This window comes from Pleurodeles waltl, chromosome 5, assembly GCF_031143425.1.
Source record: "Pleurodeles waltl isolate 20211129_DDA chromosome 5, aPleWal1.hap1.20221129, whole genome shotgun sequence".
Classification (NCBI taxonomy): Eukaryota; Metazoa; Chordata; class Amphibia; order Caudata; family Salamandridae; genus Pleurodeles; species Pleurodeles waltl.
Window position 1 is genome coordinate 8,608,465 of NC_090444.1, and position 13,799 is coordinate 8,622,263.

Genomic DNA, 13,799 nt, shown 5'->3' on the forward strand with positions numbered 1-13,799 from the left:
ATGAGAGTAAGCCTTGTTCACTGTGGAATTAACAACAATTAGCCTTTCATAAACAATAAGAGAAGCTTCCAGGGTTTTTAATAGTCTCTATGCAAGTATCAATGTCTTCAGGATGGTGAAATAATGACCTATCAATTGCCCCTTCTGTCCATTCAAGGACTGAGGATTCATCTTCATATTCTTCCCACTGTAGCTCTTCGTTCACCAAATTGGCCAATCCAGTTCAGTAACATTATATATTTTTTTATCATTCTTACTAGGTGGGAATCCAGATCGGACTGGAGTGTGGTACAGCCCTGTTGCATTTGTCCTTACAGCTTATTACAGTAGGCTCTGGGACCGGAAACAGGAAAAGGGCTTTGTCAATCTGCTTTGTGACCATGAGTTGGCTTTGTAAACTAGGGCACATCACTGGACGTGTTATCCCATCAGCACAACTAGCTGTGACAGCGTAGACCACCTGCAGGCATAGAGCTTATAAAATTCATACAATGTCTCTCTTGCGTTGTGTTGATGGTTTAAAAGTTGTATTGCGCTTATACATGTAACCAACACAATATTTTCCTACGTACAGTGCTGGGTCATGCTTTAGCTTTATAAAGCCCTCTAAATAACAAGCATTTGCAATGCAATGGGTCTCGCTTGAGGTAGAGCAATTAGCATTGTAAACTCCTGATCGGATGTTTCTTGCCACATAATTTGAAAATGGAAATACTGTAAAGCAGTTTCACATAACTAACTGGACTTTTCTTGCCATATAAACTGAAAAGTAAACGTTTCACATAAGCGAGCTGACGGCCGCCATCAGTGCATCAGTGCAAAGCAGACACACAAAGGGAAATAAAAGTGCAAATATCCATGTAACCGGCAAAAGTGCAATTATCTACGTAACCAGCAAATGTGCAACTAACTATGTAACAGGTTCGATGTCATGCAAAGCGCTCGACTTATGCTCAGCGAGACCGCCCTGCAAAAAAAAGAGAAAAAGTAGTCCAGAAACCGGATGGAAAACATGGAGCCTCATATGTTTTGCAGTACTTGGTCGCTGCGTTCGAGGAGGGCTAAACACTGGAAAAAGCATCTGGAAAAGGCATGACTTATGCATGCCTTTCACTAATGAAAGCAAGCAGATTTTAAAAAGGCAAACCCACAAGCCAATGAAAGAGACCGACTTGCCATGGGCGCGATTTCAAGCCCAAAGAGAGATTACAATACGGGATGGAGTGCTTTGCGCTCACCCCTAAAAATTAGCAAATAATTATAGAAAAGATCAGAATTGAATGAATTTCTACCACATTTGCATCATTGCAAGACACCCGAGTGGGGTACTAGACCATTTACTAGCATTGGAAGAAACTAAGGAGGTCCATTGACCAGATGCTCACATTTTATGTGGCTAAGGGGTGGGGTACACATTGCAGACATTTTGATTCCCTCTCCATGGTCTCTAAACATAAATCCTCCGTTTGAGTCTCGTCATTAAACCCCTCCCATTTTTCCCCAATGGTGACCACAGAATTTATTCTTTTGGAACACTGCCCGTGGAGAGGTAAGAGCTTTGCTTTGTCTTTCCCTATTCAGGCAAACAGATTTATTTGTGTTCTTTTCTAATGTACGGGCATTGCTTGAATGGACCTTAGACTGCTCTAGAAAAGTAAATAACTATATATACTGCACTGTATAACAAATGTTACAGTTTTCGAACATTTAGGATTGTAATTGGTACTTTCAGCAGATGTTCATTTTATTACAAATCAGCATGTTAAAGAAATACACTGCCCGGAAGCAGAATGAATACAATTGTTGCCTACATGTGATATAGGAGATTGTAATCACTGCTCTAACCAGAGGTCTCTTATTCACAGGTTGTCCAGCAAACTGTCCTGCAAAGTCTGTAAAAATGTTGGCAGCTCCTGTCCCGCATGAAACCATAAATTTGATGCACACAAACCTAGGGGGCTACAATCCTCTAAGGCCTGTGGCATCTGACTTCCAACCAACCCCAAAACTCCACTTTCCCTCCCCCAGGCAGTATTGTTACTGAAAGAAACAAACTGTCAATGATAAACAGCATGAACATAATAACAAACTCTAAATATTGTCACAAATGTCCCCAAAACTATAGATACGAGCCCTACAAAGCCTTGCAGAACAAATCTCACATCACTGAGTAACTGGGCAGAGCCAGGTCTTATCACTAGAAAGACAAAAAATAGTTCTTACACCACAGTAGACTGGAAAGAAATGTAACTGTTGCTTTGTGTAACATCTGCATTCTGTTGAAGTTTGATGCTCTCTGGGGTTTGCACATTGTCACCTCTGTGGGAAAGATCTAAGTTGTCCTGGGACCTTTTCTTGACTAAACCTTTGGCACCTACGATGACTGCCATTATTTCTGTTCCTTTGTTCCACATTGTGTTCAGGTATTTCGCCCCCCTATATCTCTGTGAGCAGCTGTGGATTTTTTGACGTAGCAACTGATGACTCTTTCAAATGAAAGACTTCACAATCAGTACATCTTAAACCCGGGTGCCTTTTTGATGCCTCATCAGAGAGCGTTTGATAAGAAAGGCTCTTTCATGTTTATAATATTTACATGCCTTCTCCACAGTGTATAATTTCTGATCAAGACTTCACTATTCCTTTGTAATGAATGACTTGTCACACTGAAGACAAATACAGTTTCTTCGTGGAATGCATTTTGACACATTTGGGTCCTCCTGTGAAAAAAACACTTTGCAAAAAAAATATGTTTCTGCCAATATAGACTATCTGATCAGCACCGGATCACATTTATTGTCTCTATTGAATTACAGCGTGGATTTTTAGATGTTGCATGAATAGTCCATTTGTAATGATGGCTTTAGTACAGTCAGTATATTCCTATGGAGGCCTCAAAAAAAGATAAAAATGTCACTAGACCTGCAGGACTGTTGACTTAAATAATCTACTCAATGTAATTGTGATGCTCTTGACCCTTAAACTGCTTTCACATTATGTGATCCTGAGCCAGTATTTTAATTCACTAAGCTGCCATTTTCTTTGTTGTCACATATGAGAGCACCTTCAAATACGTGAGCTCAGCATGCCTGCTGTATAAAAAACAAACAATGTTTTTATTTATTTAATAGACTAAACTTTTTCTCCACATACAATACAAATTTAGCCCCATGTAGGATACACCTGATCCCGGACTTGCTTATTTGCTCATTAACAGCATTGTCATCAGGGCGGGCAGGAATGTTTCTCAAATCATATTAAAAAACTATCACTTTTAATAAATACATAACTAAAGCATGAAGTGGTAGCACACTGTCTTTTGCAGTCAGCAGATTTTCCACTGAAATGACCACAACATTTTCCACTGACATGCAGTTTTACTGATAATAATATAGAGTGTACAAAAAATAATGCTTGGAAATTGAGTTTCTGCAAATAATTGTCATTTGCACATCTCCAAGTAAAGTGTTCTGATTTATTTTGCTCCTATTTAAATCTTTGTTTGCATAATACTTATTTTCAAAGAAATGTGCTTTCATAATTCCTGACATATTTTGAATATTTGTACTATTAATTTGCAAGCTATTAAAATGTTGCTAGAAAAAATGTACCACCTACAGCCTTTTGGTTCACAACGATTGTTCGACAGCTCAGTTGGCAAAAAACTCTTACTGTAGTAAGAGAAAGAAAAATAAACACAGTTTTCCAAGATAAGCAGCAGTTAGTAAAAAGACAACCTGACTCTGACCTCTGTCCTTGAACACACAGCAAATGTGTCAAGATAAAAACAAGATTTAAAGGGATCTTTATTGCTCATTCACTTTCTGAATAAACAGAACACCTGTTCCTTTCCAGCTGAAGTTCACTCGCCAGAACAGACCAGGATATCCTAAAAATAGCCCGGCCTGATAAAATCTGACTCGCCATAGCGAGTGGCTGAGTAGATTTTGAAGGCTGCTATGGTGTCGCACTATTAACTTTCTGATGTTGCATTATCTTTGCCTTTGTAAAGGATGCCTTGCCACATTGAGTGAAGTGATATGCATTCTTCAGTGCCTCTGTGCTGACTTTCTGTTATTGTATCAGCTAAGCCCTGCCAATAAATGAATTGTCTCATTCAGTACCTTTATTCGGTTTCCCCTCAGGATAGATTTGTTGATGCTGCTTTAGGTTGGTCTTCCTTCGGAACACTTTAGTACATTCTGTACGTTGATTATGGTTTCTATCCTGTGTGAACTTTCGGATGTTGGATTAAACTATGCTTTACAATAAATGCCTTGTCACATTCAGCACATTGATATGGTCTCTCACCTGTGTGAACTTTCAGGTGGTGTATTAATTTTTGCTTTTCATTAAATGTTTTGTCACACTCTGTGAATTTATATGGTTTCTCCCCAATGTGGACTTTTTGATGTTGTGTTAACCTTTGCCTTGTAATAGGTCCCTAGTGCAGACACGCTGATGTTGCATTAATTGTGCCTTTGTAATAAATGCCTTCTCAAATTCAGTGCAGTTTAACAGTCTCTCTCCAGTATGTATTTTCAGATGGTGTGTTAAATTTTGCTTTGCAATAAATGTTTTGTCACATTGTGTACATTTATATGGTTTTTCCCCAGTGTGGACTATCTGATGCACTACTAACCTTTGCCTTGTAATAAATGCCTTATTGCATTCTGTACATTCATAAGGTTTCTCCCCTGTGTGGACTCTCTGATGTACTATTAAGCTTTGTTTTACAATAAATGCCTTGTCACATTCAGTACATTCATATGGTTTCTCTCCTATGTGAACTTTCAGGTGGTGTATTAATGTTTGCTTTGCAATAAATATCTTGTCACATTCAGTGCATTTATATGGCTTCTCCCCTGTGTGGATTTTCTGATGTTGCGTTAGGCTTTCGCGTGTAATAAATGCCTTGTCACATTCAGTGCATTCATATGGTTTCTCCCCGGTGTGGACATTCTGATGTCGCATTAGATGTGACTTTCTAATAAATGCCTTATCACATTCTGTACATTCATAGGGTTTCTCTCCTAGGTGGAATTTCAGATGTTCTGTTAAATGTGACTTTCTAATAAATGTCTTCTTGCAATCAGTGCAGTTGAATGGTCTCTCTCCAGTGTGGACTTTGTGATGTTGCTTTAGCTTTCCATTTGTTATAAATCCCTTGTCACATTCTGTACATTGATATGGTTTCTCTCCTGTGTGGACTTTCTGATGTAGCGTTAGGTGTGCATTGATAATATAAGCCTTGTCGCATTCAGTACATTTATAAGGTTTCTCACCGATGTGTATTTTTTTATGCTGTTTTAGATACTTCTTCCTTAGGAACACTTTATTACATTCTGTACAATGATATGGTCTCTCTCCAGTGTGGGCTATTTGATGTCGCTTCAGATCCCCATTTGTAATAAATGCCTTGTCACAATCAGCACATTGATATGGTCTCTCTCCTGTGTGAACTTTCAGGTGGTGTATTAATGTTTTCTGTGCAATAAATCCCTTGTCACATTCAGTGCATTTATACGGTTTCTCCCCAGTGTGGATTGGTTGATGCTGCTTTAGGTTTGTCTTGCTTTGGAATACTTTATTACATTCTGTACATCCATGCAGGTTCTCCCCATTGTGGACTTTCCTATGTAGCTTTAGATTATTCTTCCAACTAAACACTTTATTACATTCAGTACATTTATATGGTTTCTCCCCATTGTGGACTTTCTGATGTTGCTTCAGCTCTGCGTTTGTTATAAATGCTTTGTCACATGCTATACACTGATATGGTTTCTCCCCAGTGTGGATTTTCTGATGTCGTTTTAGCTCTCTATTTGTTTTAAATGCTTTGTCACATTCATTGCATTTATAAGGTTTTTCCCCAGTGTGAACTTTCTGATGTTTCATTAGATTTCCTTTGGTAATAAATGCCTTGTTGCATTCTGTGCATTCATACGGTTTCTTGCCAGCGTGGATTTGTTGATGCTGCCTTAAATTCTTCTTCCATCCGAACACTTTATTACATTCTGTACATTTATATGGTTTCTCCCTGTTGTGGATTTTTTGATGATGCTTTAGATTCTTCTTCTTTTCGAACACTTTATTACATTCTGTACATTTGTATGGTTTCTCCTCTACGTGGACACACTGATGCTGCATTACGTCTTTCATTGTAAAGAACACCTTTCCACAGTCAGTATTTCGATATGCTTTTTCCCCACATTGAAGTTTCTTTTGTCACACTGGCTCTTTCTCTGTCTAATAAATGTGTTGCTACATTCTAGATATTCATACGGTTTCTCTCCTGTGTGTTCTTTCCGATACCAGATTAGCTCTTCCTTCGTAATGAGCAGCTCACCAGACTTGCTTCAGTATGTCAATGTGCTATGTCTTCAACGACTATCATCTGATGCCAAGTACTGACCTCGTTGGGCAGGTTGGGTTTCCTGCTCTAGAGGCATTATCCTTCAAGAGAAGAGATTTTGAGGTATACTGTTTTTACATCACTTTTTTTTTCATTTATTACTGCATCCATTTCACCTATTAGATGAACAAAAAGAAACACAGAAGAAGCTGAAACGCAGAATCCATCACAAAAACCTATTGACATTTAATAAGACATTTAATTGTCCATATAGACATGTGCAATGAAGAAATTCTAGATTACACTTTCACTGTAAATATGCAATAGCCACAGTAAGGGCATACGATCCATCATTGATCACCTTCTATCAAGGAGTGTGGACTCAAGGAGTAACCAAGACACCAGAGAAGATTCCTTGTTCAATGAGTGAGACCCTCTCCTATATGACACAGTAAAATATTAAATCCATAGCGACAAGGCGCCTCCCTTCTTATCCAGGGAATGCTTCCTATTATCACTCGGCCTAACAAATAATACAAGATGGAGCCTACAGAAGGACACGTTCACTATTTTTCTGTCTATGGTCTGGCATTAGCCAAGAGCTTTTATTTTACAAAAAATACATGCATAATATATTTACTTAAAGGAGCTTTCAGCTCTCCATCCATTGGTCTGTTGTTGTGCCATTTAGATTTTGCTTACGCCCACTACAGAATACACCATAGGGCAGTGAGTCTGCTTATTTCAGCCACTGGCTAGTGCCACTCTGAATGACTGCATTTTACTCTTTCACAAGGAGGTAGCTCCCTTAAGTGCCAGTGTTTTTATTTGTACTTAATAATTACGTTAGCATTGCCTGTGTGTTTGGAGGCTCATGTGATAGCAGGACACTTACTGCAGCTCTTCACAGCACAGGACACATTCCAGCTTTATCAGTTCCTGCCTCGTGCTAGTGATGTTGTAAATTCCTTTTGGAGCTGCATTTGTTTATCTGATTGCTGCTATATTAGAGTATACCAGATGGTGTCCATTTGAATCTATTTTTTAGAATGCACACATTGAAATACATTTTTAACTGCACTCCTGTATGTATTTTAATTGAGGACTACAGCTATGTTTGTAAACCAACTAAATGTGTATGTCCTGCTTGTTTGTCTTTCTACTTTGCTTTCAGTGCTTGTTTGTCGTGCTTATTTAGGTAAACTATATTACTAATTGAATCTGCGCTGTGCCATCAATCTTTCTTTGCAATCCTATCTACCCGTCTATCTATCTGTCTCTTTACATACATAGCTATATGTCTGTCAGTCAACCTATCTATTTATCTACTGTCCCTCTAACCACCTGTCTGTCCCTCTATCTATGTGACTTCCATCTTTGCAAATCTATCAATGTATCGATCTTTTCAAGTGTATCTATCTCTATCTGCAAGGTTATATCTATCAATCTATCTATCCAACCCTGTCAAGCCTCTCCATTTATCTTTCTTTTCAGCCTTATCTATTTGTAAAAAAAGATTCACAAAAAACATTTAAAAAAACATTAGCAAAGGCAAGCGGTTGGTATCCAATACCAGATCAATTGGCTTTTTAGGTTGGGTGTTAATTTGACCCTTTGATTTTACCAAATGTATGTGTAAAATATAGGTATTTCTAGTGGCTTTCAGTCAGACTTCATCCATAAGTCTGTTGTGTCATTCACATTTTAGTATTTTTCCTTTAATCTATATTTTTTTTAATTGATGAGGGCCCGGCAGGTTACCCAACAATAACATTTTGCGAAAACTATGACAGAATGAATCAAGCATTGCCAAAGTCAAAAGGATGGCAGCCAGATCTGTTGGCCTGGACTGCAGCCTTTATAGTGAAATCCACTAGAGTGACAACAAAACATGGCCTCAGGCCTGGACTGCAGCACTGATAGTGCCATCCACTAGCGTGACAATAAAACGTGGCCTCAGGCCTGGACTACAGCATTTATAGTGCCATCCACTAGAGTGACACAAAACGTGGCCTCAGGCCTAGACTGCAGCATTTATAGTGCCAGCCACAAGAGTGACAACGAAACGTGGCTTCAGGCCTGGACTGCTGCATTTATAGTGCCATCCATTAGAGTGACAAGAAACATGGCTTCAGGCCTAGACTGCAGCATTTGTAGTGCCATCCACTAGAGTGACAAAGAAACGTGGCCTCAGGCCTGGACTGAAGCATTTATAGTGCATCCACTAGAGTGACAACGAAACGTGGCTTCAGGCCTGAACTACAGCATATATAGTGCCATCCACTAGAGTGACAAAGAAACGTGACCTCAGGCCTGGACTACAGCATTTATAGTGCCATCCACTAGAGTGACAAAAAAACGTGGCTTAAGGCCTGGACTGCAGCATTTACAGTGCCATCCACAAGAGTGACAACAAAACGTGGCTTCAGGCCTGGACTGCAGCATTTACAGTGCCATCCACTAGAGTGACACCGAAATGTGGCTTCAGGCCTGGACTGCAGAATTTATAATGCCGTCCACAAGAGTGACAATGAAACGTGGCTTCAGGCCTGGACTGCAGCATTTATAGTGCCATCCACTAGAGTGACAACGAAACAAGGATTCAGTTTGCCTGTGTATCTCAATGGGGCCGTGGCAAGGGTCCCCTGCATTGCCCATGCCAGTGGCATGGGCAGTGCAGGGGCCCCGCAACTCCCCTTTCCGCCAGCCTTTTCATGGCAGTTCAAACCACCATGAAAAGGCTGGCGGGAGGGGGACTCGTAATCCCCTGGGCAGCGCTGCAAGCAGCGATGCCCTGGGGGATTTAAACCACCGGGACTAAAGTGTCGGGAAACCGCCGGGACTAAAGTGTCGAGAAACCGTCGGTCCCGGCGGTGCAACTGCGGCACTTCTGCTGCAGTCGTAGTTCCCCAGGAAGCACCGCCAGACTGTTGGTGGTGCTTCCGTCAAAACAGCCCTGGCGGTCAAAGACCGCTAGGGTTGTAATGACCACCATGGTCACATTGACTCATACCCAATTGGCTTATTGAATCTACTTGTAAGTCCCCAGTAAAGTGCACTACATGTGCCCAGGGCCTGTAGATTAAATGCTACTAGTGGGCCTGCAGCACTGGTTGTGCCACCCACGTAAGTAGCCCATTAACCATGCCTCAGGCCTGCCATTGCAAGGCTTGTGTGTGCAGTTTCACTGCCACTTTGACTTGGCAACGACGGCGTGATACCCCCAGTTGGAGCTATTGTGTTTCTAAGCGCTTTAGTGAGATTAAATCTTTAAAAAATCATAACTCTGCTTGTGTGCATTGGATTTTCATCGTATCAACCTTATTTTATTCAGATAAATACTATCTATTTTTCTAAACATGTGTGGTATTTTCACTATATTACTATATGGGTTATAGCACAAATACTTTACACATTGCCTTCTAAGTTAATCCTGACTGCTCAGTGCCAAGCTACCATAAGGTGGGCACAGGATAATTTTGATTGCGTGTGATTTACCCCGACTAGGATTGTGGTCCCTACTTGGACAAGAGTGTATACCTCTGCCAACTAGAGACCCCATTAAAAAAAAAAAATATATATATATATATATAGATATATATATATATATACATATATATATATATATATACGGCTCACTATGACTTATACGCTAATATTTTTCAAAACTTTCTCAACTGCAGTCATACAGTCTGTGTCCCATTTTCACTGCAGGAACTGTTACATCCACGCCAATCCAAGGGGCCCTTTTCTTACTATAGGAGCGTAAGATCAGCTCTCTGCATGAGTTTGGCCTGATTTTATCAGCACAGTCTTTAATTCTCAATGTGTGTGAATGAGGGCACCCCTTGTGACTCGGCATGGGCTAGTCCCTTCATGTGATTAACTATTGTTTTTTTATTATTTTATTCTACAGGCCACCAGACACAGAAGTACAGACACCAGTGAGAGCCTCATTAGTCTATAGGAATATTTCCAGTGAGAGCATTCTTACTCTCTTCTGAGTGAGGATTAGGTGCATGTTTTTAAGGTCCTGATGAAACATCAATGGATCCTTTGGGACTTATTGGGTGTGAAACACGTTGACCTTCACTCTGTAGTGTTTTCAATCAGACACACATTATTAGACTGAGGAGAAGTTTGGAATATTAACTTCAGAACATTCTCTTCCTGCTTTTAATCTTGACATAGGTACTAGCAGCTTCATTAAAACCACTTGTAGTACCTATAGTCATTTTTAGAATCCACTTTTATTTTAATATTTATTCCCATTTTCACTTTGGCACATATCCAAAAGATCTCTGGCAAAGGAACCACTCGTGGGTCCTGTCGGGCACTGCAGCGCCGGGATGATGGGCAGGCCCGATGATGAAGCATGACACCCAAAGGTGGGAAAGGAAACTTCTGCTACTAAACAAATGCTTTAGGTCAGTGGTTCCCAACCCGTGGTCTGGGGAACACTGGAGGTCCGTCAAGCCTCCTCAGGGGGTCCGCAACTACTTAGAAAATTAAATAATATTAACAGATTAGGACTCCAGCTTTCAGTGATGACTCAGTGGGGGGTCCCCAGATTCCAATAATGATTCAGCGGGGTCCCCAGGTTCCAGTAATGATAAAGTGGGGGTCCACAGAAGTAAAAAGATTGGGAACCGCAGCTTTATGTGATCATATCCTTTCCCCGAGTTTGAATGAAGGATCAGAAATTGTGGAACAGTGCACTTATCTAGTGATAATTAAGTCCTCCGCCACCAGGATGGAGGTAGTCCATCCTCCATGGTCTATAAGTAAACTTCTCATTTAAAAAAATATATATTAAGATCTTATAACCAACCACAAATCATAACTTCAGTTAGCACCAAATAGCAGGCCTCATGGGAAACAAGTGTGGCATTTATTTTTTTAGTTTGGCTTTAGATGGGTATTAGATTTTACTATGTGTGCTCCTGCAGCTCAGAATGGCCTAAAATGTTGTTTAAATTGTCTGTACAATAAGAGTTACTAACTTAAAGAGTACATGGTGCACAGCAAATGTAACCCCATTATTAGTGGGAAAATTAATTTGCAATCTTTCAAAGATCACGCATCTTGACTGACCCTTGACTGTGGTTTATGATTCTGGGAAATATTCACAGTGGATCTAGGTGCTATGGAGAGCAGAGCGACACCACGGAGAACCCAAGCAGGGAGGGTGTGGGAGCGATCTATAGCAGAGACAACAAGAATATTAAGGGAACAATAAGGAAGGACCTAGAGCATGTGAGGACGCTATCCAGAGGGGCGGGTCTAGGCACTAGTCCATAGCACAGAAAGTGCAGGCGCTATGCACAGCATAGAAGATCTAGGCACTATCTATAGGAGAGCTGATATAGGAATATTATGGGCACATTAAGGGATGAACCTGTACAGAACAAATGTAGATGCTATCAAGAGCAGCAGGTCTAGGCGCTACCTAGAGTGGAGCACAGTGGGGTCTAGGCGCTACCTGTAGTGGAGCAAGTGCAGGAGCTAAGGAGAACACAGTGGGTCTAGGTGCTACCTCCAGCAGAGTGAGTCTGGGAACAATTCAGAACAGAGAGAGTGGCAAGGATATCAATGAGGCCGTGTGTGGACTGTACGGCTGTAATAGAGTGGCTGTTATTAGAAGAAGGACTGTGGCAGTGTCTAGGCGCTATCAATATTATATTGAATGAGTGTGCACATGAACTGAGTGACCTTAAATGTCATCAGGAATAAGATTAATCAAGACATTAATTCTCAAGATCCAAGAGTCATCGCAGCATTATTAGTAATGGATGAGTAAAGTGGGACTGAACAATAAATTGAGTGGCCTTACGCTGAGGGGCGCTGTGTCCAAAATTCTGAAACACCAAGTAAAATCAACTACATTACCTGCAAATTATAGGACTTAGGGGCCAGATGTAGCAACAAAGCAAATTGCGACTTGCAATTTGCGAGTCAGTGCGACTCGCAAATTACGAGTCGCAATTTGGTATGCAGAAAGGTGTCTCAGACACCTTCTGCAACTCGCAATGGGGTCGCAAAGACCCACCTCATTAATATTAATGAGGTGGGTCGCATTTTGCGACCCCATAGCGAGTCCCTGCACTCACGGGGATGGTGGCCTGCTGGAGACAGCAGACCACCATGTCCGTGACTGCTTTTTAATAAAGCAGTTTTTTTTCTCCATCTGCAGCCCGTTTTCCTTAAAGGAAAACGAGCTGCACTTGGAAAAAAAAACCGAAACCTTAAGTTTCGTTTTTTTTCAGTACCACTACCTGCTCTGAAAAAATATATTTTTTTCCATTCACAAAGGGAAAGGGGTCCCATGGGGACCCCTTCCCGTTTGCGACTGGGTTACCATCCACTTCAAGTGGATGGTAACTGCGATTTCATTTGCGACCGCTTTCGCGGTCGCAAATGAAATTGAATAGCATTGCGAGTCGCAAATAGGAAGGGAATACCCCTTCCTATTTGCGAGTCGGATCCGACTCGCAAAATGCATTTCTGCATAGCAGAGAGGATTTTGCACCTCGCAAACGGCGTTTTTCGCCGTTTGCGAGGCGCAAACCCTTTACTACTTCTGGCCCTTATTCTGTCATTTCAGGGATAATGGATTTAGGGGCTGTGTTGTGCTTTTATTTAATGACACTATGGGTGAGGTGCCATGTAATATAATTTGCTATGTTGCCGCCCATTACATTTTTCTACTGAGAATTTGACACAATTAAGTGTGAGAACAAGACTCTTTACAGCTGTGGATTCACAGCACCTTCTTCTTAAATGCGGTGTATAATACCTGTGTCCTACATGCTTCCAGATCTGTTAGTGAGGAGTCGCAGCAGAGTACAAGAGGCCTTAGAGGTGCCCATGACTTCTGTCTAGCGCCTCTCGTGTCCCCATATCTTGCACCCACACCTCTCCATCTCACATACCCACACCTCGTGTCCCTATCTCTTGCATCCACACCTCTCGTATCCATATCTCTTGCACCCACACCTCTCTTGTGTACCCGTCTCTTACACCCACACCTCTCTCATGTCCCCATCTTCTGCACCCTTGTTCACTGCCTGTCTCTTCCATTCATTGTCTACGGCACTGTGCCCATTACTTGCAATACATTTCTGCAAGGTAAATTAGTCTTTTTACATGTTCACCCCACATTTTGTGACTGATGTGTTTTTTTGACTGAGAGTGCACTGAGACCTGCTAACCAGACCCCCAGTGCCAGTGTTCTGACCCCTTACAAAATGCATATTGAACTGGATACCCTCAATTGGCAAGGTGTGATTTACTTATAAGTCTTTAGTATATGGTGCCCAGGGCATGTAATGCCGAGTGTCCACCCAGGGCTGCAGCACTGTTGGTACCACCCTGTGAGTGGCAAGTCACACAATGGCTCCCAGTCTGCCACTGCAGGCTGGAAGGGTAGTGCTTTCACTGCCAG

The 13,799-nt window shown here is 41.3% G+C and overlaps 1 protein-coding gene across 1 annotated transcript in view; it reads right to left on the reverse strand.

The window, feature by feature from the left end:
- Nucleotides 1-1,726: 1,726 nt before the first annotated feature.
- Nucleotides 1,727-13,799, reverse strand: part of LOC138295244 (zinc finger protein 420-like) — a 28,851-nt gene continuing 16,778 nt past the window's right edge. Inside the window, exon 2 of the mRNA XM_069233438.1 lies at nucleotides 1,727-6,531. Coding sequence (XP_069089539.1) covers nucleotides 4,420-6,162 — 1,743 coding nt within the window. The 5' untranslated portion in view covers nucleotides 6,163-6,531 and the 3' untranslated portion in view covers nucleotides 1,727-4,419. The remainder of the gene's footprint in view (nucleotides 6,532-13,799) is intronic.